This window comes from Triplophysa dalaica, chromosome 2 (assembly GCF_015846415.1).
Source record: "Triplophysa dalaica isolate WHDGS20190420 chromosome 2, ASM1584641v1, whole genome shotgun sequence".
Lineage (NCBI taxonomy): Eukaryota > Metazoa > Chordata > Actinopteri > Cypriniformes > Nemacheilidae > Triplophysa > Triplophysa dalaica.
The window spans coordinates 2,062,655-2,085,431 of record NC_079543.1 but is presented as its reverse complement, the minus strand read 5'-3'; the positions used below and the strand labels follow the sequence as shown (position 1 = coordinate 2,085,431).

At 36.7% G+C, this 22,777-nt stretch overlaps 1 protein-coding gene across 1 annotated transcript; it reads left to right on the top strand.

The window, feature by feature from the left end:
* Positions 1-6,258: 6,258 nt before the first annotated feature.
* Positions 6,259-22,674, top strand: LOC130435807 (uncharacterized). Its single transcript, XM_056766660.1, has 19 exons — positions 6,259-6,314; positions 6,421-6,762; positions 7,308-7,451; positions 7,545-7,582; positions 8,185-8,616; positions 13,543-13,585; positions 13,920-14,243; positions 14,333-14,437; positions 14,814-14,870; positions 15,058-15,159; positions 15,241-15,275; positions 15,376-15,435; positions 19,739-19,781; positions 20,117-20,440; positions 20,530-20,634; positions 21,155-21,223; positions 21,674-21,772; positions 21,856-21,890; positions 22,025-22,674. Exons 1-19 carry the CDS (start codon positions 6,275-6,277, stop codon positions 22,304-22,306), a joined length of 2,679 nt encoding a protein of 892 aa, XP_056622638.1. The 5' UTR covers positions 6,259-6,274; the 3' UTR covers positions 22,307-22,674.
* Positions 22,675-22,777: the final 103 nt, after the last annotated feature.

Sequence of the window (22,777 nt, the reverse complement as noted above, 5' to 3'; positions counted from 1 at the left end):
ACCATTTCACTTTGTGGATTCATTTTTGATGGGGGAGAGCAGGGGTACAATGTAACGCTTTTGGTATTTTCCAAAAATATTTGAACTTGATTAATTATATTTTTACAGAAACAATATGCAACTCTCTGCTATTATTGAACAGTTCAAGCTTGCTTCTAGAACCAACCGTTACCATACAATAACTGCAAAAGTGACAAAAGTGCAAACGTTAACATACAGTTTCAGCAATTGTGACAGAATTGCAAAAGTTACCAAACAATTTCTGTAAATCAAAAGTGGGTGGGGTTGGGGTTCATTGGGAATTTTAAACTAAAGGTGTCAATAAACTTTAATCAATAAACTAAAGGTGGATATTGTTTGTACATTTGTAGATATCCACACATTTATCGTCCAACCATCCCTTATCTAACCATCTTTCTATTATAGATCAATACATGTGGAAAGATATATTTAAAATTGATGCACGATTATAAAAAACACACACAGTAACCGTCAATTACTCTCGCTGATAGTGTAATATCAGTTAAATATGGTGCTATGGTTAAGATGATATAAGGTTGGATTTGGTGACGCAACTGAGATTTCAAAAAACAACCATATGATGAAAAAGTTGACTTTCATGCTGCCAAAATACTATTTGTCCAATATCTCTGTGAAAACACAGACTTTCAAACTTTCCAAAAGCTCACAGAAGACCTCATCATTTTTTTTACTATATTTAGGGGTTTGAACATTATGTCTTCATTTTGTCATGCTGTGTTTAAGCATTTGTAAAAAAGCTACGAAAGATCCATAATTTTGGTATGGGGTAAGCCTGTGTGAAAAGAATATATATATGCATTTTAGAAACGTGTTAATGGACTGAGTGTTGTGAGAAAACAACATGAATTGTGTTAATGGTATGGTCACAACAAACGTTGTGCTAATTGTCTTTAGAGTTTTGAAAATGTGCCTACAGACTGGTCAAAGGGATGTTAGCAAATGAAAAGTACTGTAAGAAATCTTATTTGTAGATTTAATTAGAAACATGACACAGCATCGCAATACTATCGTGGTACTTCATGAGGTACAGTATCATAAGATATGTTTATGGTACCGTGACAAGCCTATTCCAGATGGTGATCTTGAATCATGTGACACCACAGTGCTCTTCAATCAAACGTCTGACTCGTACCTCACCAACATCCTACGAACATTAAGTTTTTATGGCATTGTAATCATTCAGCAGTCTGATTTAAAGCTCAGTCACATCCGTTCAGGTGAGAGACGCATGTTATTTGCCGGTTTTGCTGTTGTGAATTGGTTTTGATGTTCTTCCTTTGACAGTGGATATCACTCAAACGTTTCATGTACAATCTGTAGCATTGTGTGTGTATGTGTGTGTGTGTTTTTTTGATGCGATAAATGACTAAATGTCCATTTAATTGTTATTTATGTTAGTTTGAAAGTATTAATTGTTGAATTGGTGTAGGCACTATATAAATTCAACATATAATTATTATTATTAAGGGTTTGTTGTCCCTTAATAATTGTTGTTGGATTGTTATTTAAAGGCATCTTTAACGCATGATATCATGTCAATCAGGGGAATGCACATAGTTTGAAACAAATGTGTAATTCAATGCAATGTAAGTCACTTTGGATAAAAGCATCTGCCATATGCATAAATGTTAATGTATTCTGATCATTAAATGCAACAATAAAGCTGTTAGTCAAAGGAATATTTTCTGGAGATATCTCAGAAGAATCTGCTGTGTGCATGTGTAGAGCTGGATGTGGTAAGACAGAAATGAGGAAGGAAATGTCTACACTCTATACGTAAGACAGAGAGAGACAATTGTTTGTCACAGTGGCTGATGTTTTACTGAAGCTTTAGATTCATCATGATGAACGTTCTACGCTCCTGTTCTCCTGCATCAGTACAGGTGAGTTTGACACTCTGACATCACGTGTACTGAACACTGTAACAACATCTTTATATTTACCTCACTTTACACAGTATGTCATCTGTTATGATGTCATGATTATATTTCTTGTGTAATGTTTGTGATGTGTTTATCGTGGAGATCATAATTATGTGAAATATTTTGTGTTCAGCTGTTGCAGGAGCTCCAGTTCAAGTAAGAGGATACAGAGGAGAGACTGTTCACATCACATGTCCTTATGAATCTGGATATGAAACAAATAAGAAGTTTTTGTGTAAAGATGATTGTGGATTTGAGAATAAAGACATAATTGTTGAATCAGGACCTCCAGCTAAAAACAAGAGATTTTCTCTGATTGATGACACGACTGCAAGAGTTTTCACCGTCACCATCACTGATCTGAGAACAGATGATGAAGGCACATGCTGGTGTGGAGTAAGCACTCTGTTCATAGATATATATTCAGAGATTTTGCTGCTTGTTAAACTTGGTAAGTGGTTAAATTTCAGCACAGTAAAAGTAAATAGAATACAGTTTCATTTGTGTTTGTGATTATGAGCCGCATAAAGTGACAACAGTTAAATAAGAATACTAGCTGCTATAAGTCAAATTGTAAAGCCATGTTGGTCAATCTGAAAAAAGGTTATAACCAGTTCTGGTAGGCTACATGACAACACTGCAACCAGCGTTTCTGAAATTCTTCACCCTGGCAGGAGTTTTCAAAAATGTTCGGTTACAGTGACCGACTACTGCCTTTGGGTGTGGAGGAATAGCCTAACTTTATAGAAAAAGCTATGGTTTTGAATATACAGGGCCTGTTTCAGGCTGATGGGATGATTAATTGTGTCAGGTTAAAGATACATACAACATCTGCAGGATTGTTTCAGTAAAACCGGATAAGTTGGCATTACTCAAACACTTCGAGTCTGATTACTGTTAAGTTAAAGTTCTTACCTAATCTTAGCACGTGCAACTTAAGTATGTAATTGATCCTTTTTATGAAATGAAGTAGACAGAACTTAAATAACTACACCAAAATTGCATTTTTAAGTTATCTAAACTCAATTATTTCAGTGTTTTTATTTTACATATTTCTTTGTCTTAATATGCATAAATCAAACACTTTGACTCAAGCAACTCACAATGAACAAGAAGTGACTGATCTAAGAACTGGCAGTAGCACAGTTACTACACAATGGTAATATAATACATTTTGCAGGCAAATGTAGCTTCACAGATCCTAAGCACATGCACCACTCTTTTAAACAATGGTATTCACAAAACTGAAAAATATGTCAAACTCTTCTAAGTATCTAAGAGAAGTGAACATTAAACGCTAACAACTTTACTAAAAATATGTAAATAAATCATATTTTTTTAAATGTACTCTCCTAATGCAGTCTGACGCAAAGCATGTTGAGAAATGGAAATCCTTCTTGACCAACTGTGTTGAATTACTTGTTTAAATTAAGTAGTTATTCATTTTTTAGTTTTAGTAAAAACTTCAAGTTAATCAAAAATAATCATCACACTTAACTCAAAGGTAAAAAAATGTAAGTAGAACTTTTTTTATAAAATTAAGTTTAAATTACTTAATCTGATTGATTATTTTGAACATTTGGGTTTACAGTGTACATGTTTAAAAAACCCTGCTCAATTAGCTCCACAGTAACTTCATCTATTGACCCCTAATGGATTTAAATATCCTCTGTTTGGTTCTTTGCCATGTACATTGGTTCTCAAGTGTATGTTGTCTCTAGACTCCTTACCATGAGGTGATTTGTTTCTAGGTGTGATGTCTATTCCAAGCTGTTTTGTTGATTCCTTTTTTTCTCTCGTCCTTTAGAAGAAAAAAAGAGCACTGACATCAGATCCTTATCAATCACACCGTCCTCTCTGAGCACATCTGAGATGAATGTACAGTCCACCGAAGCCCCGGATCAGAGTCTCTCCACCACAACTAAAATTTCTATCTGTCTTTCTGAATCTCACTGACAGCTGAAGGATCTGTGAATCTTTTACTGGTGTTTTGCGATCGTGTTATTGATGGACTTAAATTTGACTAAATTTTCAGTAACTGGTTAGAAAGATTCGTAATCGTTTGTCTTGTTTAATTTAGTTTGTAAAATGCTATATGCTTCAAACAATAAAAAATTTACAATGCAATATATCTCATGTTTTTAATCCCATTTAATCCCTAAATAAAGCTTTTAAGAAAAAAAGATCTTTTGTTTAGCCCTTCAAAGGAATTCTTAATAACATAAAATTCAGTTGCCAAAATCATAATATGTTCTAGGAGTTTTTTTCTGAGAGCATAATATAGAAATATCACTAGGTGTGAAAGACTTGATATTCCGGTGTTTCACATTTGAGATTAGGCTCCAATTGGGCTTTTATCCAAAGTCATTTACAGTGTATTCAGCATACAGTTTATATCATTGTGTGTGTTCAAAAATCAAACCCACAACCATTAATGCTGCAAGCGCAATGCTCTTTCTTCTTTAAAACCCTCTTAGTTAATAAAGTTAAAGGCAGGGTTAGCGATTTCTGAAAGCTGTTGTTGTTATTTAAATTATCAAGAACAAAACACGCTACTACGAACAAAAAACATGCCGCAATGTTGACAAAATCTTTATACGCTCTCCAACTTGTAAGTCGTTTTGGATAAAAGTGTATGCCAAATGAATAAATGTAAATGAAAGAGATGATAGCGTTGGTTATTTATCTTGGATTTGAGCAAGAGTGAGCCTCCAAATGAATGGTAATATGCTGTTTCCAAATTTAAAAACTTCTTAATAAATAGCCTGTTTGCAATGAGGAGAAAGCTCTGTAAGCAAACAGATAGTAAGACCAAGTGTTGTGTACTCTGCATGGACTATAATAGCATCGTTTGAATATAAAACACAATTACCTGTGTTCTGTTTAATATCATGTGTCATGCACGTTTGCTCCACATCTATCCAATCTCTTGCTTAATTTTTTTTTATTTCTTAGGGGCAAATGAGGGTCTATTTTTAGTTTGCGCTTAAGTAAATTTAAATAAAACAATCTGGCCAATCAGAGGCCCCTGAAGAGGTGGGTCCCCTTCGCCGCAGCCTAGGCAAGCCTATGTGTTAAATTGGACAGATATGTAGTGTTTCTGTGCTTGATACATTCCCCCAGCACTCCAACTCTGAAAGTCTTTTCTAAGTTTTTTCTAAGTTAAAAATATGGTTCCCTATTTTGTAGATCTTATTCCTTTATTGCGCAACTCTCCAGGAAAAGCTTGGCAAAGAAAACAAGCGTTTGTAAGACCCCCACCATCAGGGCATTTCAGGGATGGATGTTATATAAACGGTGGATATAACACTGGATTTTGAGATCCTGATCATGTGTAGCATCATGTGAAGGTGTTCTGTCGAATTGTCTTACACTGACAGATTTTCCTACCGCAGGACAAAACTTTATATAATCTAAACCACATCGACAAAATAAACAGGTAGTGTTGACACCCGTTTTACAATGCAATACTTTGTCACAATAATTACATTTAGCATTGTCTTTTTGTGATTTCGCAAATGCAGCAACACTTTAGAATGCCTTCCACGGTCCATAGTGTGAACTGACTCTTAGTATTCGAGCGGAAGGTCCTCGCAGATGGCTATGTCAGGTCAGGTGACTCAGGTCTTCACAGATGACTTGAGAGTGATGTGATCGTGGGCTCCGGAATCGTTAAGTGGAATCGATTATTTCATTTTTTAAGGATCTGATTATTTTGATTCTCAACCCTAATCGTACAGCTGTATCTCTCTTTTACAATGTATGCAATTCCTCTGTATCGGTTATTAAGGTGAATAAGAGAAACTGTGTGTGTAAACCCATCTTTAAAGCCTTCGCCAGAGTACCATGGCTCCTAACGCATTTCCGCTCGAAACTCCTGCCTGACTTTTATCCTTCTTTTTATACTTAACCTCCACAAACAGACCCATTACTTTTATATAATAAATAAGACATTGCTCTTTCTGCAGTTTCTAATGCCCCTTTGCACACTTCCCTCTGTCGACATGAGCAGACACGCCACTAACTGCTTACTGGCTTCAAGTTTGTATTGCTAATGTCCCGTGTTTTCAGAAATTGGTTATCCCACCTTGAATGCGATTTATCACCTCTGTTTATAAGATGAGTTGCCGGACGGTTTATCTGATCAATAAATGTATTCACAGATCGATGCTGTTAATCAAAGTGAAGCTCTATGAAGATAGAATCATCTGTGTTCATGTAGCTGGATGTGGTAAGAATAAAAAGAGGAAGGAAATGTCTACACTCTATACGTAAAACAGAGAGAGAGAGGATCGTTTCATTGAAACATCATGATGAACGTTCTGCTCCTGTTCTCCTGCATCAGTACAGGTGAGTTTGACGCTCTGACGTCATGTGTACTGAACACTGTAACATCATGGTTTACACACTTCACGGTCTGTTATTTCATGATCTCATGTTGATATTTCTTATGTAGGATATGTATATATGTCAGCTGTTGTAGGAGCTCCAGTTCAAGTAACAGGACACAGAGGAGAGACTGTTCACATCACATGTCCTTATGAATCTGGATATGAAACAAATAAGAAGTATTTGTGTAAAGGAGAGTGTTTCGTTGGGTTTAGAAATATCATTGTTGAATCAGGATCTCCACCTAAAGACGACAGATTTTCTCTGATTGATGACACGACTGCAAGAGTTTTCACCGTCACCATCACTGATCTGAGAGCAGATGATGAGGGAAAATACTGGTGTGGAGTGAGCACTCCATATCTATTACTTGATGAATATTCAGAGATTTTGCTGCTTGTTAAATCTGGTAAGTGCTTTAATGCAGTTATTTTGGAAAAGTACAGTAAAAAGAGTATTTTTTTTACAGTAATAGTAAATGCAACCTGTTGTATTGTGTTGCGCATGACCGATCAGACACTGAATCAGATGAAGTGGGTTGAAATTGTTACTGTGTTCACCGGACAAGGAGTGCCTTTTGCAAAAATCAACTTCACTCTTTGGCTCTCAGAAATGTTTATTAGTTTTTATTATTAGAGAGAGTTTTATCAGTAAGATTTAACAAGGCTGTGAATTTGGATACAAGAAACAATCCACCATTTGTAAAGTATCTGCTCACTCGTTGGCCAAAATCATCCTCATGTTCATCTCAGTTGTGCAATCATTGATGTGGATTTATCGATGTTTCTGGTCCACCGTGAATCAATCTGTTGACCACTGATGGAATTATAAAGAACCAGTTTAATTCAATGTCATGCACTCTGGACAAGACGGACAATTGATGTATTGATAAGTCTATACTGTATATCTAACAGTCAATGACAGAATATTCATTGTGTGAGCTTTCTATTTTAGATACGCTTGGGATTTTTCCTGTAGTGACTTTGGTCTGCGTCAGCGTTGGATTAACACTCATGCTGATCGGTTTGCTAGTGGCACTGACAGTGTTGAGAGGGAAGAAATCCCCAAGAATTGCTCACTCAGGACCTTCAGATCAAGGTCAGATGTAGATACACTTTTTTTTGGAAACCAAACACACATTTTCTCATGTGGTTGTTTAAAATAACTTATATTATGTCTATGTTTTGACAGTTTCCGCTGTGAATTTCATACCAGAGAGCACCCCAGAGGTACGTTTATTTAAAGTGTCAATCTACTGTTGTCCTGCTTAAAATCACCAGATTGAATGTCACTAGGGGGGCACGGCGGCTTAGTGGTTAGTACGTTCGCCTCACACCTCCAGGGTTGGGGGTTCGATTCCCGCTTCCGACTTGTGTGTGTGTGGAGTTTGCATGTTCTCCCCTTTCCTCCGGGTACTCCGGTTTCCTCCCCTGGTCCAAAGACATGCATGGTAGGTTGATTGGCATCTCTGGAAAAATTGTCTGTAGGGCGTGAGTGCGTGAGTGCGTGAGTGCGTGTGTGCCCTGCGATGGGTTGGCACTCCATCCAGGGTGTATCCTGCCTTGATGCCCGATGACTCCCAGGCTCCCGTGTGACCCGAGGTAGTTTGGATAAGCGGTAGAAAATGGATGGATGGATGGATGAATGTCACTACTGGTGCTCATTCAATGCTTATTGGTGCTAGTTATTCTGGTCAACCTTCATGATCTCGCTGTGTAAATTTGTTGACTGCCAAAGTCTTGCAGGTCAATAAAGTTAAGCTACTTTGTAGACTAGTTTCACTAGTGTTTTCATTCGGATCTGTTTAAATCTGACACACAATCTCCTGCAGGATTTTAACTACTATGACCATGTATATCAAGAAATCGCAGAGCTGCAGCCCTATTCCACAGTACAGGGACCAGTTGATTCAACGATCTACTCAAGCGCAGAAACACCAGCTGACTCAACGATCTACTCAACCGCAGAAATACCAGTTGATTCAACGATCTACTCAAGCGCAGAAACACCAGCTAACTCAACGATCTACTCAACCGCAGAAATACCAGTTGATTCAACAATCTACTCAACTGCAGAAACACCAGTTGATTCAACGATCTACTCAACCACAGAAACACCAGTTGATTCAACGATCTACTCAACCGCAGAAACACCAGTTGATTCAACGATCTACTCAACCACAGAAACACCAGTTGATTCAACGATCTACTCAACCGCAGAAACACCAGTTGATTCAACGATCTACTCAACCACAGAAACACCAGTTGATTCAACGATCTACTAAACCGCAGAAACACCAGTTGATTCAACGATCTACTCAACTGCAGAAACACCAGTTGATTCAACGATCTACTTAACCGCAGAAACACCAGTTGATTCAACGATCTACTCAACCACAGAAACACCAGTTGATTCAACGATCTACTCAAGCGCAGAAACACCAGTTGATTCAACGATCTACTCAAGCGCAGAAACACCAGTTGATTCAACGATCTACTAAACCGCAGAAACACCAGTTGATTCAACGATCTACTCAACTGCAGAAACACCAGTTGATTCAACGATCTACTAAACCGCAGAAACACCAGTTGATTCAACGATCTACTCAACTGCAGAAACACCAGTTGATTCAACGATCTACTTAACCGCAGAAACACCAGTTGATTCAACGATCTACTCAACCACAGAAACACCAGTTGATTCAACGATCTACTCAAGCGCAGAAACACCAGTTGATTCAACGATCTACTCAAGCGCAGAAACACCAGTTGATTCAACGATCTACTAAACCGCAGAAACACCAGTTGATTCAACGATCTACTCAACTGCAGAAACACCAGTTGATTCAACGATCTACTTAACCGCAGAAACACCAGTTGATTCAACGATCTACTCAACCACAGAAACACCAGTTGATTCAACGATCTACTAAACCGCAGAAACACCAGTTGATTCAACGATCTACTAAACCGCAGAAACACCAGTTGATTCAACGATCTACTCAACCACAGAAACACCAGTTGATTCAACGATCTACTCAAGCGCAGAAACATCAGTTGATTCAACGATCTACTCAACCACAGAAACACCAGTTGACTCAAATGAAACAGTCAAATCGTACTTTTAATAATTTAAAGATATGTGAACACAGAGGAAAGCCTTGCTACAATCATTACTGTAACATGGAGACTGCATCATTGTGGTTATTTTCAAAGTTTCTCTCTGGTTCAATGAAAAGCTGATTTTTCTTCAAAACTATTTATTGCCATGTTTCTTAAGTTATTTACAATCAAGTCATCGGTTTTGTGTTGCGTAATAGATGCAGTGTGTGATGCACTAACAAGCTATTTTAAACAAGCTAACGTTAGCTAGCTAAGTAACATTTTATCACTAAGAAAGCAGATTCATGGAAAAATACATTGGTAATCAGCATTTTTTACCACAACTAATTAATTAGTGAATCAGCTTCAACAACATCAAAGAGAATCACTTCATTTAAAGTGAATACTTACTGGTGTTCAACAGCCACTGATGAACCGAGCCGCATACAAGCATAAGCTTAGGTGAGATGGGGAATGTAGATATCAAACCCACAACTTTGCGATTTTAACGCAATTCTCTTACCACTGAGCTACAAGAAAGCTAGATTACAAATTACAAATACTTCCGTTACAAAGTATTTATTTTCATTTTTTCCTTTTTTAAATATAACTAAATTATGGTACTCTAACTTTTACTTGAGTTGTTAAAAAATAAAGTATTAAACTTCGTAACTTTTGCTTTTTACAAAAAGAACAGAGTAAAAAAAATTGTTAGCCAATCAGGTCGCTTCCTGGCGCTAGCAAAAAAAACAGATTTTGTTGTGATGCCTTATTAATGTGTGATGTATTATTTGGATTCTTTGTTCAACGCTTTGAGAAGGAAACTTTTGATGGCGCTATATACAATAAAATTGTATTATTCGTTTATGGAAACAACTTTTTTATTTGGCTTTCGTTTGATGGTGTCTCTGAATTGTTAAAAAGGGTCACTCCAAATATTTGCTATGGATGCGAAAAATGCAGAAAATTTAACCCGGTTCGAATATTTTTTAAGATGGACAAAAATATTGAACGCTCTATGTAAATGTAATGACACAACATGAGGTCGTATTAATTTTTTAACATGCGTAAATTTCGGGTGCAAATTTCAGACTCCATGTGCAATAGGCTTAAGGGGAAAAGCATTCTCATGAGTTGCAATCTCTGTCTGCTAAAGAATGTGGAAATATCAGCCTTTCAAAACTCCTCTTTGAACTTGCACAAACACATTGAGGGAAGTCACTATCACCATGGCAATCTGTAGTTAAATAATGTATATCGAATAATTTTGTCAACAGTAAATTTATAAATCAGAAGATCCAATCCTGCTTTGTTTGTTAATTGCTTATGAACACTCTTGGTCAGGGGTTGTCATGCGGTGAAACATGACATTAGCAAATCCAACATGACTTAGCGCGACTGGGCTGCCATTTCTATAAGTAATTGATTAAAAACTTCCCATGATGATGTTCACCGCGCTTACTAATGCATGTTGTGCAAAATGAAGTATATGCTTGTTTATTTTGCTCCAGAGGATGATCTAAGTCAACATGTTATAATGTACTATGAGCCGTAGTTTTAACCACACGTCTTTGTAATGCTGTTTGTGAAATCCCTTTAATCCCTCATTTCTTTGATCAATTCTATCACTTTTATTATTTTGCCCTCCATAAAACTATTCAATTGATGTTACTTTTGAAGTAATTAAATTTTGTGGTTGTGTTACTTCTTGAACAATGGTGACAATAAAATAAAAGAAAGCTTCATGCTGCAATGCATGCTGGGTAATCATAATACAAAACTCATTCATGACTCCCAGCATGCATTGCAGTTTACCTGAATTAATTTGATGATTGCCGCCTTTGTTGAGGTGTGTATGATGACTGTTGGTATCTGAGTGTAATCTATACACACTAATCTCAACATGGCACACGTCATGGTTAATTTATATTGTCACTTCATTGTAAAATCCTTCTCAAATCCATAAATACTCTTTAAATAATACTTAAATACTAAGAATCCATTATCTTATACTTTTATTGTATTAAGACAGTAACAGTCAAGAGCTCAACTAAAGTGAACACTGATCACAATAATGGTAACATCAAATGAATCTTGTGTTTATTGTCACAAAGGGGTTTTGTAGACATTTGTTATTTGGTCAATAAAAGCAATCAATGTGATTATTTACTAATCCTCAAGAATCATCTTTTTCAGTGCAGGAGGAGCAGTCAGCATCACATGTCAATATGACAGAGGATATTCAACAAATGAAAAATAATTTTGTAAACGATCGAAGCCTGGATTGTGTTTTGATGTCATCGAGACTGATATTAAAAATAAATGGGTTAAGAGTGGAAGATTCTCTCTGTATGATGACACAACAGCATCAGTCTTCAAAGTCACCATCACTGATCTGAATGAACATGATTCAGACACATACTATTGTGTAGTTAATAGACATTACTGGACAGATATCTACACTGAAGTGAAGCTGGATGTAAGGAAAGGTAAATTACTCTGATGCTCTTAAACTCATGAAAACATCATCAAATTCTACAATGACTATAATGAATAATTCACATATAAAGACGTCACATTTATTCTGACCCCATTTATGAACATTGACTGATAATTATCTTAAAGATATTGTAAAAGGTATTTTTATATCTCAATCGTAGGTAAACTTCTGCTAAGCAAATTAAAATGCATTATAATAAGAAAATCTATTCCAGAAACAACAACGCAAACACTTGAAATAGAGTTGCAGTGTAACCGAATAGACTGTTTTAAGCACAAGACTTCAGCTTCCTATACACGCATGTACTTTTGTACCTATTCTTGTATATTCAGAGCAGAAGCGGTGTGGTTGTCAGACATATTGTGGTTGGTGCAGGTAGTTACATAAAAACCTTCATACATGGGTCAAGGTTTATTAACACCAAGCAATATTCAGAGACTGCAGGAGACGTTCAGCTCAAGGTCTAAACTCTTTAACTTTGTTTGAATTTGATCCTTTTGAAACATGATCACAGTAATGTCTCAGGTTGATTTAAAATACAGTTGATATTAAATTAGAAGATTGTTTGTGGGTGATGGAAAACATTGTGTTGTCCTCTGCTGGCAAAAACAGGTAATGCACTGAAACAGAGTCACAATGACATGTTCACATCTTAACCACAAACAGCAGCAATGATAATTTAATTGTTTTGTGTTTTAAACAGATGCTGATTCAGACTGTAGAATATCTCACTCAGGACCAGGAATCTATGAATTGGTGTGTAAATTAAATCTGATTGGATGATTGTTGACCTGAATGACCTCTAGAGCTGCACATCATTTCTCTCTCTCTCCTCAGGTTACTCAAACCGCTCAAGTTTATGATGAGATTAAAATCAGACATCTGACCGATTCAGCAACCATCACAGACTTCAATACTGTACCATTACCCACAATCCCCTGTCATACTTCTAATGCTGTTTATGTAACTGTTCAATTACCCACAATCCCCTCTGATTCCCTGAACACTGTTTATGATATGCATAAATTACTCACAATTCCCTCTGACGCTCTTTACGCTGTTTATGAACTCTTAAATTGCAGTGAACAATGTGACTTGGTATAGTGTATTTTCTCACATCATAAAGAATCTCTATTGGTCTCCTCGTGTTTGTGTTCTTATGCTGTCCATGATGCTGAATTTCTGCTCTCACATTCACTTCAGTCACCACTAGGACAACACCACTTAGTATTGTGTCCTTGTGCTTGGCTAAACAGCCATATTATTCTAAATATATTAAATATTCTAAATGAACTGAAGCCTAGTCCTGGTTTAAATGAATCCCTGTCCGGAAAACTGCCTTCAAGATAAAAGTTCAATACATCATAAGATACATTTTAAGACCCACAGGTAAAACAAATGCAAACCACTTTCATCTAAAGTAAAAAGTCCAGGCGACGGGCCTGAAGTGAAAAAGTCAAATCATTCAGGAGGGTCTGTTTGTGTCCAGGGCTGAATAATGCCTTATCTGCATGTGTCTGTGTGTACATATAAAGCACATGTCAAGTCAAGTTTCACTTCTTTGTATTTGTCTCTCTTGTTCTCACAGTTACAGAGGATGAGGGCGTGTTCTTACAAGAGTTCTGATGGAAGTAAACGTGAGGACAGGAAACAGCTTGTGGTTCATGAGAAGTTAACACTTGATTTTCTCACATCAGCCCTCGACGTCACACCAACATCAGCGTTTGACCTTCACCACGAGAGACAAACAGCGTGATTGTATGAAGTGTGCCAACAAGTATATCTGACCGAGAGCTCACAGTGACACAGGCATGAATCTCTCACTGACACTTTCTGTGTTTCTGATGTTGGGTAAGTCCATCTTTCCATGTTCTTTCAGCTGAAATTAATGGTAAAGTAATAAAGAAGAATATTATAATGAATCTAATAAAGTCAACACCAGTGTGGTTGTGTTGTGTTGTGTAGTTGTAGTGGACGGTTCGCAGTGTGTGGACATTACAGTGACTGGAAATAAAGGAGCTGATGTTCATATCAAGTGTCCGTATTCACAAGGATATGAAGGATGTGGCAAGTATTTCTACAAAGGCGCTTACAAAGACCGTGTCACTATACTGTCCAGCGGAGAGAAGAGCGTCAACGGCAGATTCTCAATGCAGGACGACAAGAAAACCAGAACATTCACAGTGACCATCAGAAACTTGACCATGACAGATGCTGGATCATACAGCTGTGAAGCTTGGTGTAAGATTAGTCGAGACTTTAAAAACGTTCTTCTAAAGGTGAATAAAGGTGTGTGATGCTTCATTTTACTCAACAATGTGGTTCATCAACTACTTACACAGTAAAAGTTTCACATCTGTGTCCTCTCTGTTTATCAGCTCCAGTGATCTCCAAACCTGTTGATCGCACAACATCTACCCCCAGAAAACAAACCCCATCACCATCTCCATCTATAGACACCACCACTGACTGCACGTCCACAGGTACAGAACACAATTAAAACATCTGTTATTTTGATATCTAGACATATATTCCTGATGATAACTTTGTTCAAAACATTAACTCTGATCATTCCTTCATCTAGTGTATATCTATTCACTTACTGTAAGAGCATTTAAGACTGCATTTCATTCAGCTCTTTCTAAAATAAGAAAATGTAACCTAATAAAATGTGATTCTTAATTGATATTCTCAGTATAAAGAAGTATAAATATTCATGTTAAAATACTACATGTTCATTCTTGTAATAAATTATAAAAATAATAAATACACAGAACCGTTTGTCTGCTGGGTGTGTATTGTGTGTTGTTCTAGCATGTTCATATATCTCTCTGTTTTCTGTTGCTGGCATAATAACAGGACATGATACATCAAGTAGAGCAAATACTGCAGGCCCGCTCTCTCAGATGTACTCTGGTGAGCACACAAACTGCATTACCCACAATGCAACTGTCATCTTTTTGATCACATGAGTTAGGAATGGGTGGAAGTGAATTAAATTGACCTCTAAATTTAATCTCCTCTTAGGCTGACATACTTTGATATTTTACATTTATAAACATGCAAGCAATACATAAATATTTGCTGTTCTTTACTGTTTCAGCCCCTTTTTTTGCTGTTGCTGTCGGTTTGGTCTTGGTTTTGCTGGTTCTGTGTTTTGGATCGTTTCTCCTTCTAAAACTGTGGAGAAAAAAATGTGGAACAGGTAAAAATGATACCATATTTTTGTAAGTTTCATCTTTTTTTTTGCATTTAAAATATGACTTATCTCTTTTTTCCTCTTCAGCTCTGTATCAGCAAAACGATCAGCAGAATAGAGAGGTTTGTGTTTAGAACATTTCCTTTAAACTGTCAGAAGTAAAATTTTATTGTTTATTTTGAGCCAATGAGATATCAGTATTTTTCTTTCTCTTTTTTTTAGAATGCTTGCATGTATAAAGAGATTCCAAACTGTGATTTTGAATCATGTGATGTCACCACAGTGATCTTCAAATAAACGTATGAATCACATCTCGATGACATCTGACAAACCTTTTAGTGTTTATGCCACAGTAACCATTGCTCAACACCCTGATAGCACACATACATCTGGCTTACGCCATTTTAACGTCTGCATTTACATCTGCAAGACATCTGCAAAACATAGTTTGCTCATCTATACGTCTCGGAGACGTCTGCTATCAGACATCATATAGACATCTAGAAAATGTCTGTGAGATGTTTATGATTTAGAATGGATTTAAAGCTACTCTTTATAAGATGTTTAGCAGATGTTTTAACTCAGCAGATGTTTTCAGATCTCCAGATCTTTAGCAGACGAATTACAGACGTTCATACATCTCCGAGACGTATTGCAGATGAGCAAACCATGTATTGCAGATGTTTTGCAGATGTAAATGCAGACGTCAAATAGACGTAAGCCAGACGGATTGTGCTATCTGGGAAGTCTAATTAATATCTCACTCACACCCATTCAGCCAATCAGGTGAAAGACACAGCATGTGATCAGGATTGTGTGCTGCCAGAACTGGCACTGGACACACCAACAAAAACTAAGGCCACGTTTACACTGTCAGTTTAACACAACCGTATTTACTTAAGGATGTGTGTTTGGTCCTGTTTACACAGCTCTAAGGGCACGTGTCAACATTTCTCCTTTTCCAGCGGCCTGCATATATTTTTCACTCAATTGGAAATTAAGTAATGTTTCAGAATCATTTCTGTACAAGATGATGCCTCCACAATGTTAATATTGATAAAAACAAACTACCTGGTAAATCACATACTTTATATTCCATATCCTAGCGACCATAACATCACTGCTAAAATCAGTGCTTTCAAGTGTCTCCCTTTGGCGATTTTAGAACATCATGAACAATATTACAGAATATAGTATTTTTTTGCAATGGAGTTAGTATAGGACAACAACAGTGGGCACAGTTTTGTGCGCAACGTAAAGGTTGCTGTTGGAAAAGCAATTTTTGCAGCACAGTTTTGCATCTCTGTGCACTATACCAAAAAAAAAACATTGACAAAGAGTGACGTGTGACTTGTAAATGTAATGTAAGTCCTTCTAAACCCATCCACGGTTTAAGTAAACAATTAAAGGATTAGTCATTTGTTCCTGGAACTGTCTTTTCTTCTTTGCAGTAGATTTCTATCTAAGGTGATCATGTTTGTTCGATAATTTGCATGAGTGTGCTACTGGTTAACTGATCAATAAATGAATGCATCGATATAGCTGTAAGTCATAGTAATGTTCTCTAAAAATATCTCAGGAGAATGTCCTGCATGCATGTGAAGTGTTGGATATTTTTGAGGAGAGAGAATTGTCCGTCACAGTGTTTTATTGAAGCTTTAGATTCATCATGATGAACATTCTGCTCCTGTTCTCCTGCATCATTACAGGTGAGTTTGACACTCTGACGTCACATCTACACATCATCTCTATACAGTATAAACCTTGATTTACTAGGTTTATAATCTATTATTCCATGATATCATGTATATTGCTTGTATAATGTTCGTAACGTATTTATCATGCTGAGCTTGATTCCATGAAATATTTTGTGTTCAGGTGTTCTTGGAGCACCAGTTACAGGACACAGAAGACGGACCGTTCACATGTCCTTATGAAATTCGATATGAAACAATTATTTTTTGTTTTTGTGTACGTATTGTGTAATGGAGAGTAGGTCATTTTCAGGAACATCATTGTTGAATCAGGATTGCCAGCTAAAGACAAGAGATTTTCTCTGATTGATGACATGACTGCAAGACTTTTCACCGTCACCATCCCTGATCTGAGAACAGATGATGAGGGCGTGTGTGAGGGAGAGTGATTGTGTTTTGCTCAGCTGGGGTACGTTACGTTGTATTTTAGGTATAATCTGCCTTGTAAATTCTATTTTGTTCTCTAATTCTTTAGATAAATAGACCACTGTCCACCGGTTTCAATCACACCGTCTTATTTCAGCACCCTCTGATGCTCCTTACACTGTTTATGAATCTCTTAAATTACAGTACACAATGTGACTTAAAATAGTGTCATTTCTCACATCATAAAGATCTCTATTGGTCTCCTCTAGTCACATGTTTGTGTTTGTCTCCTGTCTATTGGTGCTGAATTTCTGCTCTCACATTCACATACACTGCAGTCACCACTATAGGACAGCACTGAGCTTCAACCTTGTGTCCATGTTTTTTGCTAAACATTCAATCAATAGAATTTTGAGTGACATTCTCTTTTAAAAATGACTGAACTTGCATTCAAATATGGCGCATCAGAACAGTATGGAAATGCTTATGTTTGCACCTGTGTCCACCAGAGGTCAGTATCCTTATATTATTATCGTACATTTACATTTAGCACACACTTTTATCCAAAACTAGTCACAGATGGGATAGACAATGGAAGCAATTGGGACAGCATAAGGACAACAAAAAGCACAAGTGCAATCAAAAAAACCGGTCAAGCCAACCACCAGAGGCGGAGCCAGAGGGGTGTCCTGGGTGGCACTGCACCCCTAAGACATCTGATTGGCCACCCCGAGTGCCACCTCACATTTTATTGGGCAGTTTAATGATGATTGACATCTCATTTCACCACTTGCTGAAAAAGCGTCCGGTGCCGCGCGCATCGTAAATAATCGTCGTTTTAGTGCCACGTAAAAAAGAAAAAAAAAAGATTTCGAGAATAAAGTCGAAATGTTACGAAAAATAAAGTCGAAATGTTACGAGAATAATCTTGTCGTAAAACGTATTTTGTTTATGTGAATGTTGTATTTTTAGAGTTTAAATTGTGTTTCAGCACGTCATCTGAACAAGTGAGTTAGTTCGGAAGGCCTTGCAAACACCAGCAGTCATTTTTAAAACCTCTTTAGTTCACATTTCTACATTTTTATAAATCCTTAAGGATTGTGGCATTTAGCTTGATGCAACCAGATTTTTGTACATTAGATTATCAAGCATTGTTTTAATATTTCAACGTTTGCTTCGGTTTATCATATGAATCCTTATGCCACAACGCGTTGGGACCCCCGCTTAAGTACTTTATCCAAACCCTCCACAGCCATTGTTTCTAGCAATTCTGTTATTTTTCTCAAAATATTACGAGTTTACTCTCGTATTACTACGTGTTTATTCTCGTAACATTTCGACTTTATTCTCGTAACAGTTCACCTTTCTCGTAACAATACGACTTTATTCTCATAACATTTCGACTTTATTCTCGAAATCTTTTTTTTTCTTACGTGGCATTTCGACTTTATTCTCGAAATCTTTTTTTTTTTACGTGGCACTAAAACGCCGTCATAAGACTCTGACAATTCAAGGTATGTGATTTTTTTTTTTAAGCCAAATCACGTTTCTTTCCTACCTTTTGTTTTGTTTTTAATTCTCCCTTTTTAAATTTCTCTCGGATCTGTTTCGCTTCCATTTCTGCTTTAAGAAATAGACCGTCCTCTACGCCGCTATGCGCGCATTTCTTTTAAACTACTGCAAATTAGCGCCTGCTTTAAAATGCATTTAAAACATATTCGTTTTTTTTTTTTGAGAAATGTTGTTAATATTGTATATGATATCATCCACCCGCGACCCACCCGCAATTAATCAGTATGTATTATTACCCGACCCGCCCGACCCTCCGATCATCCGCAACGCCCGCGGATTTAACCGCCATCCGCAAATCACTATTACACACTGACTTACTATCATGGTCTATGGACCCCCTGAAGTTGCCTTGGCCACCCCAGGACACCCCATGTGAAAGACTCTAGCCACTGCCTACCACAGAATACATTATCTGTAGTTAGTTATTGAATTATAGTAGTTCAAATATTTGGGGTGCTTTCCTGGACAGGGTTTAAGACTAACTGTGGTGTCTTGAAATAAAAATACTTGCTCTGACATATCTTAAAATATATCAGTGGGATTATTTTGTTGCAAGATGCACATCAGTAAAGTTTTTTGTTATTAAAAATTACATAAATATTCTTTAACTAAGGCCTAGTCCTGGTTTAAGATCGCAAAATCGGACTTGAAGATTATATTCACTACATCAAAGGATACATTTTAAGACCCACAGGTAAAACAAATGCAAACCACTTTCATCTAAAGTAAATCGTCCAGGCGACGGGCCTGAAGTGAAAAAGTCAAATCATTCAGGAGGGTCTGTTTGTGTCCAGGGCTGAATAATGCCTTATCTGCATGTGTCTGTGTGTACATATAAAGCACATGTCAAGTCAAGTTTCACTTCTTTGTATTTGTCTCTCTTGTTCTCACAGTTACAGAGGATGAGGGCGTGTTCTTACAAGAGTTCTGATGGAAGTAAACGTGAGGACAGGAAACAGCTTGTGGTTCATGAGAAGTTAACACTTGATTTTCTCACATCAGCCCTCGACGTCACACCAACATCAGCGTTTGACCTTCACCACGAGAGACAAACAGCGTGATTGTATGAAGTGTGCCAACAAGTATATCTGAACGAGAGCTCACAGTGACACAGGCATGAATCTCTCACTGACACTTTCTGTGTTTCTGATGTTGGGTAAGTCCATCTTTCCACATTCTTTCAGTAGAACTTTATGGTAAAGTAATAAAGAAGAATATTATAATGAATCTAATAAAGTCAACACCAGTGTGGTTGTGTTGTGTTTGTGTAGTTGTAGTGGACGGTTCGCTGTGTGTGGACATTGCAGTGACTGGAAATAAAGGAGCTGATGTTCATATCAAGTGTCCGTATTCACAAGGATATGAAGGATGTGACAAGTATTTCTACAAAGGCGCTTACAAAGACCGTGTCACTATATTGTCCAGCGGAGAGAAGACCATCAACGGCAGATTCTCAATGCAGGACAACAAGAAAACCAGAACATTCACAGTGACCATCAGAAACTTGACCATGACAGATGCTGGATCATACAGCTGTGAAGCTTGGTGTAAGATTAGTCGAGACTTTAAAAACGTTCTTCTAAAGGTGAATAAAGGTGTGTGATGCTTATCTTTACTCAACAATGTGGTTCATCAACTACTTACACAGTAAAAGTTTCACATCTGTGTCATCTCTGTTTATCAGCTACCGTGATCTCTAAACCTGCTGATCGCACAACATCTACCCCCAGAAAACAAACCCCATCACCATCTCCATCTATAGACACCACCACTGACTGCACATCCACAGGTACAGAACACATCATTTCTATATGTTAATGTGAAGTTACTGTGTTGTTCATATATGTAGACAGTGTAATATAACTTTATTTAAAACATGAATGCTTGGTATATAATTCATGTTTTTTTTCCACTTGTATTCCTCTATTGTCCGTGTACTATTAGAGTGATAAACTAGCATAATAAAAAGTTGTTATAAACGAACCTAATCAAATATGTTTTGTGATATTATCTCAGTATAGTGAAATTATCTAATACTCTATTTATGTTTTCAAGTATTAAAACAATAATAATACACACATAGGTTTACTCTCTATATCTTTATCTTATGTTTACTTTATTGCATCTTTGTATACACTATCTACTGTGTTATGGTCTCTGTGTACTGGATCCTCCTGTCACCAAAACAATTCCTTGTATGTGCAAACATACTTTGCAATAAAGCTCTTTATGATTCTGATAATTAAGAAGTGTTTAGTCATCTGGGTGTGTGTTGTATGTCATAATATGTTCTCTGTGTTTTCTGTCAGTGTCGCACCAAACAGGAAGTGAAAGAACAAGTAGAGGAAATCCTGCAGGCCTGCTCTCTCAGGACTCTGGTGAGACACAAACTACATTACCCATAATGCAACGGTCAGCTTCTTGATCACATGATGTAGACACCAGTGGAAGTGAAGGAATTGACTTTTGTCCGTGTAGCTACAGTATTCGGTATTTGCAAAATGTTAACATTTATTTAAATGTAGATACACACATTTAAAAGCATGCAAGTGATGTTGGTGTTTTAATGTTAGCTTTGAAGATTCCTTGAGACACGTTTCAACGACTGATTCGAATTGATTTCTACACCACATGTATTCTGAAATTGGGTTAATCCACATAAACCAACACAAAACCTTCAAACTTCTCTTTCTATTAAACACTTGAGGTTCACCAGAACAGTTTCACTTTGGTTTTTGAGAGAAATATCGTTGTGTGTTTTGTAACCCGCTGTAGAGGAACTCTGAAGTACCGTGACAGATATTTATGGTGTTCGCTTCTGTGTACAGACTTTACTTTTATCACTTTTATCACTGTCGGTCTGGTCGTGGTTCTGTGTTCTGGATCGTTCCTCCTCCTGATAATGAAAAGAAAGATATTAAAATCGGGTAAAAAGAAATCAACTTTTTTGATGTTTTTTCATTTCTATTTTGTTTTATGACATTTCTGGTGTTTTTTTTCCCATCTTCAGCTTTACATCAGCAAAGTGATCATCAAATTACTGAGGTGGCCATTCAGATTTTCCTGTAAAATTGTAGATACGTCCATTGCATTGTTTATAATTGAGTTTAGTTATTGAGTTGACTTGTTAATTGACTTGACGTTTGAGATAAATTGTTGACTGACATGTTGTTTTTTAGAATAACCAACTCTATGAAGAGTTACCAGAAAGCCACCCTTCATCAAATGATGTCCCCACAATGTTGTCCAATCAAACGTCAGCATCAGACCTCAACAACATCCCAACAAACTTTTGTGTTTATTCCACAGTAACCAATCAGCAGTCTGATTTAAGTCACACCCAATTAGCCAATCAGGTGACATACACAGAATGTGATTATTATGCCAATTTAGAGTCGCCTGAAGCGACACTGAATAAAACAACAGAATGTTTGTATGCTAAAGTAAAACACCGGCAATAAGATTTAAAAACTGAAGGTCTGATATATTTTATAAAATAAATTAAATCACTGAAGCTTTCACTGGTATAACAGGAAAATAATCTGATGACATATGATGTCCTTGTTGAATTTACAATTTACAAGGAAACTAAACTGATAATGTCTAGGGAATTGTATTGAATTTGTCAAATGTTTACTTTTAGTGTGAGGATGTCATTTAGACTAAAAAATAAAAATATATATACTCCAAAATGTAAAAAAATATGTTTAGTAAATAAAAAACGAATCTACTATTAAAACGGTTAAGAACGAATATAAGTCTTCATTTTGATTGTAAATTATAACCATTCTGTAAAATGCACACAATACAGAAGAGAGAGAGAAAAATGTTGTCACTGCATCTGATGTTCTAATGAAATTGTATTGAGTTTTTGAATTTAGCAAAATGAACCTTGTGCTCCTAGTTTCTTCCTGTTCACATATTAATATGCA

Excerpts from the sequence above, each read along its gene's own strand:
- LOC130435807 (XM_056766660.1), top strand. The coding sequence starts at position 6,275 with ATGATGAACGTTCTGCTCCTGTTCTCCTGCATCAGTACAG. Across the intron at positions 19,782-20,116 it reads TTACAAGAGTTCTGATGGAA|TTGTAGTGGACGGTTCGCTG; the intron begins GTAAACGTGAGG and ends GTGTTTGTGTAG. Across the intron at positions 21,891-22,024 it reads GTGATCATCAAATTACTGAG|AATAACCAACTCTATGAAGA; the intron begins GTGGCCATTCAG and ends GTTGTTTTTTAG.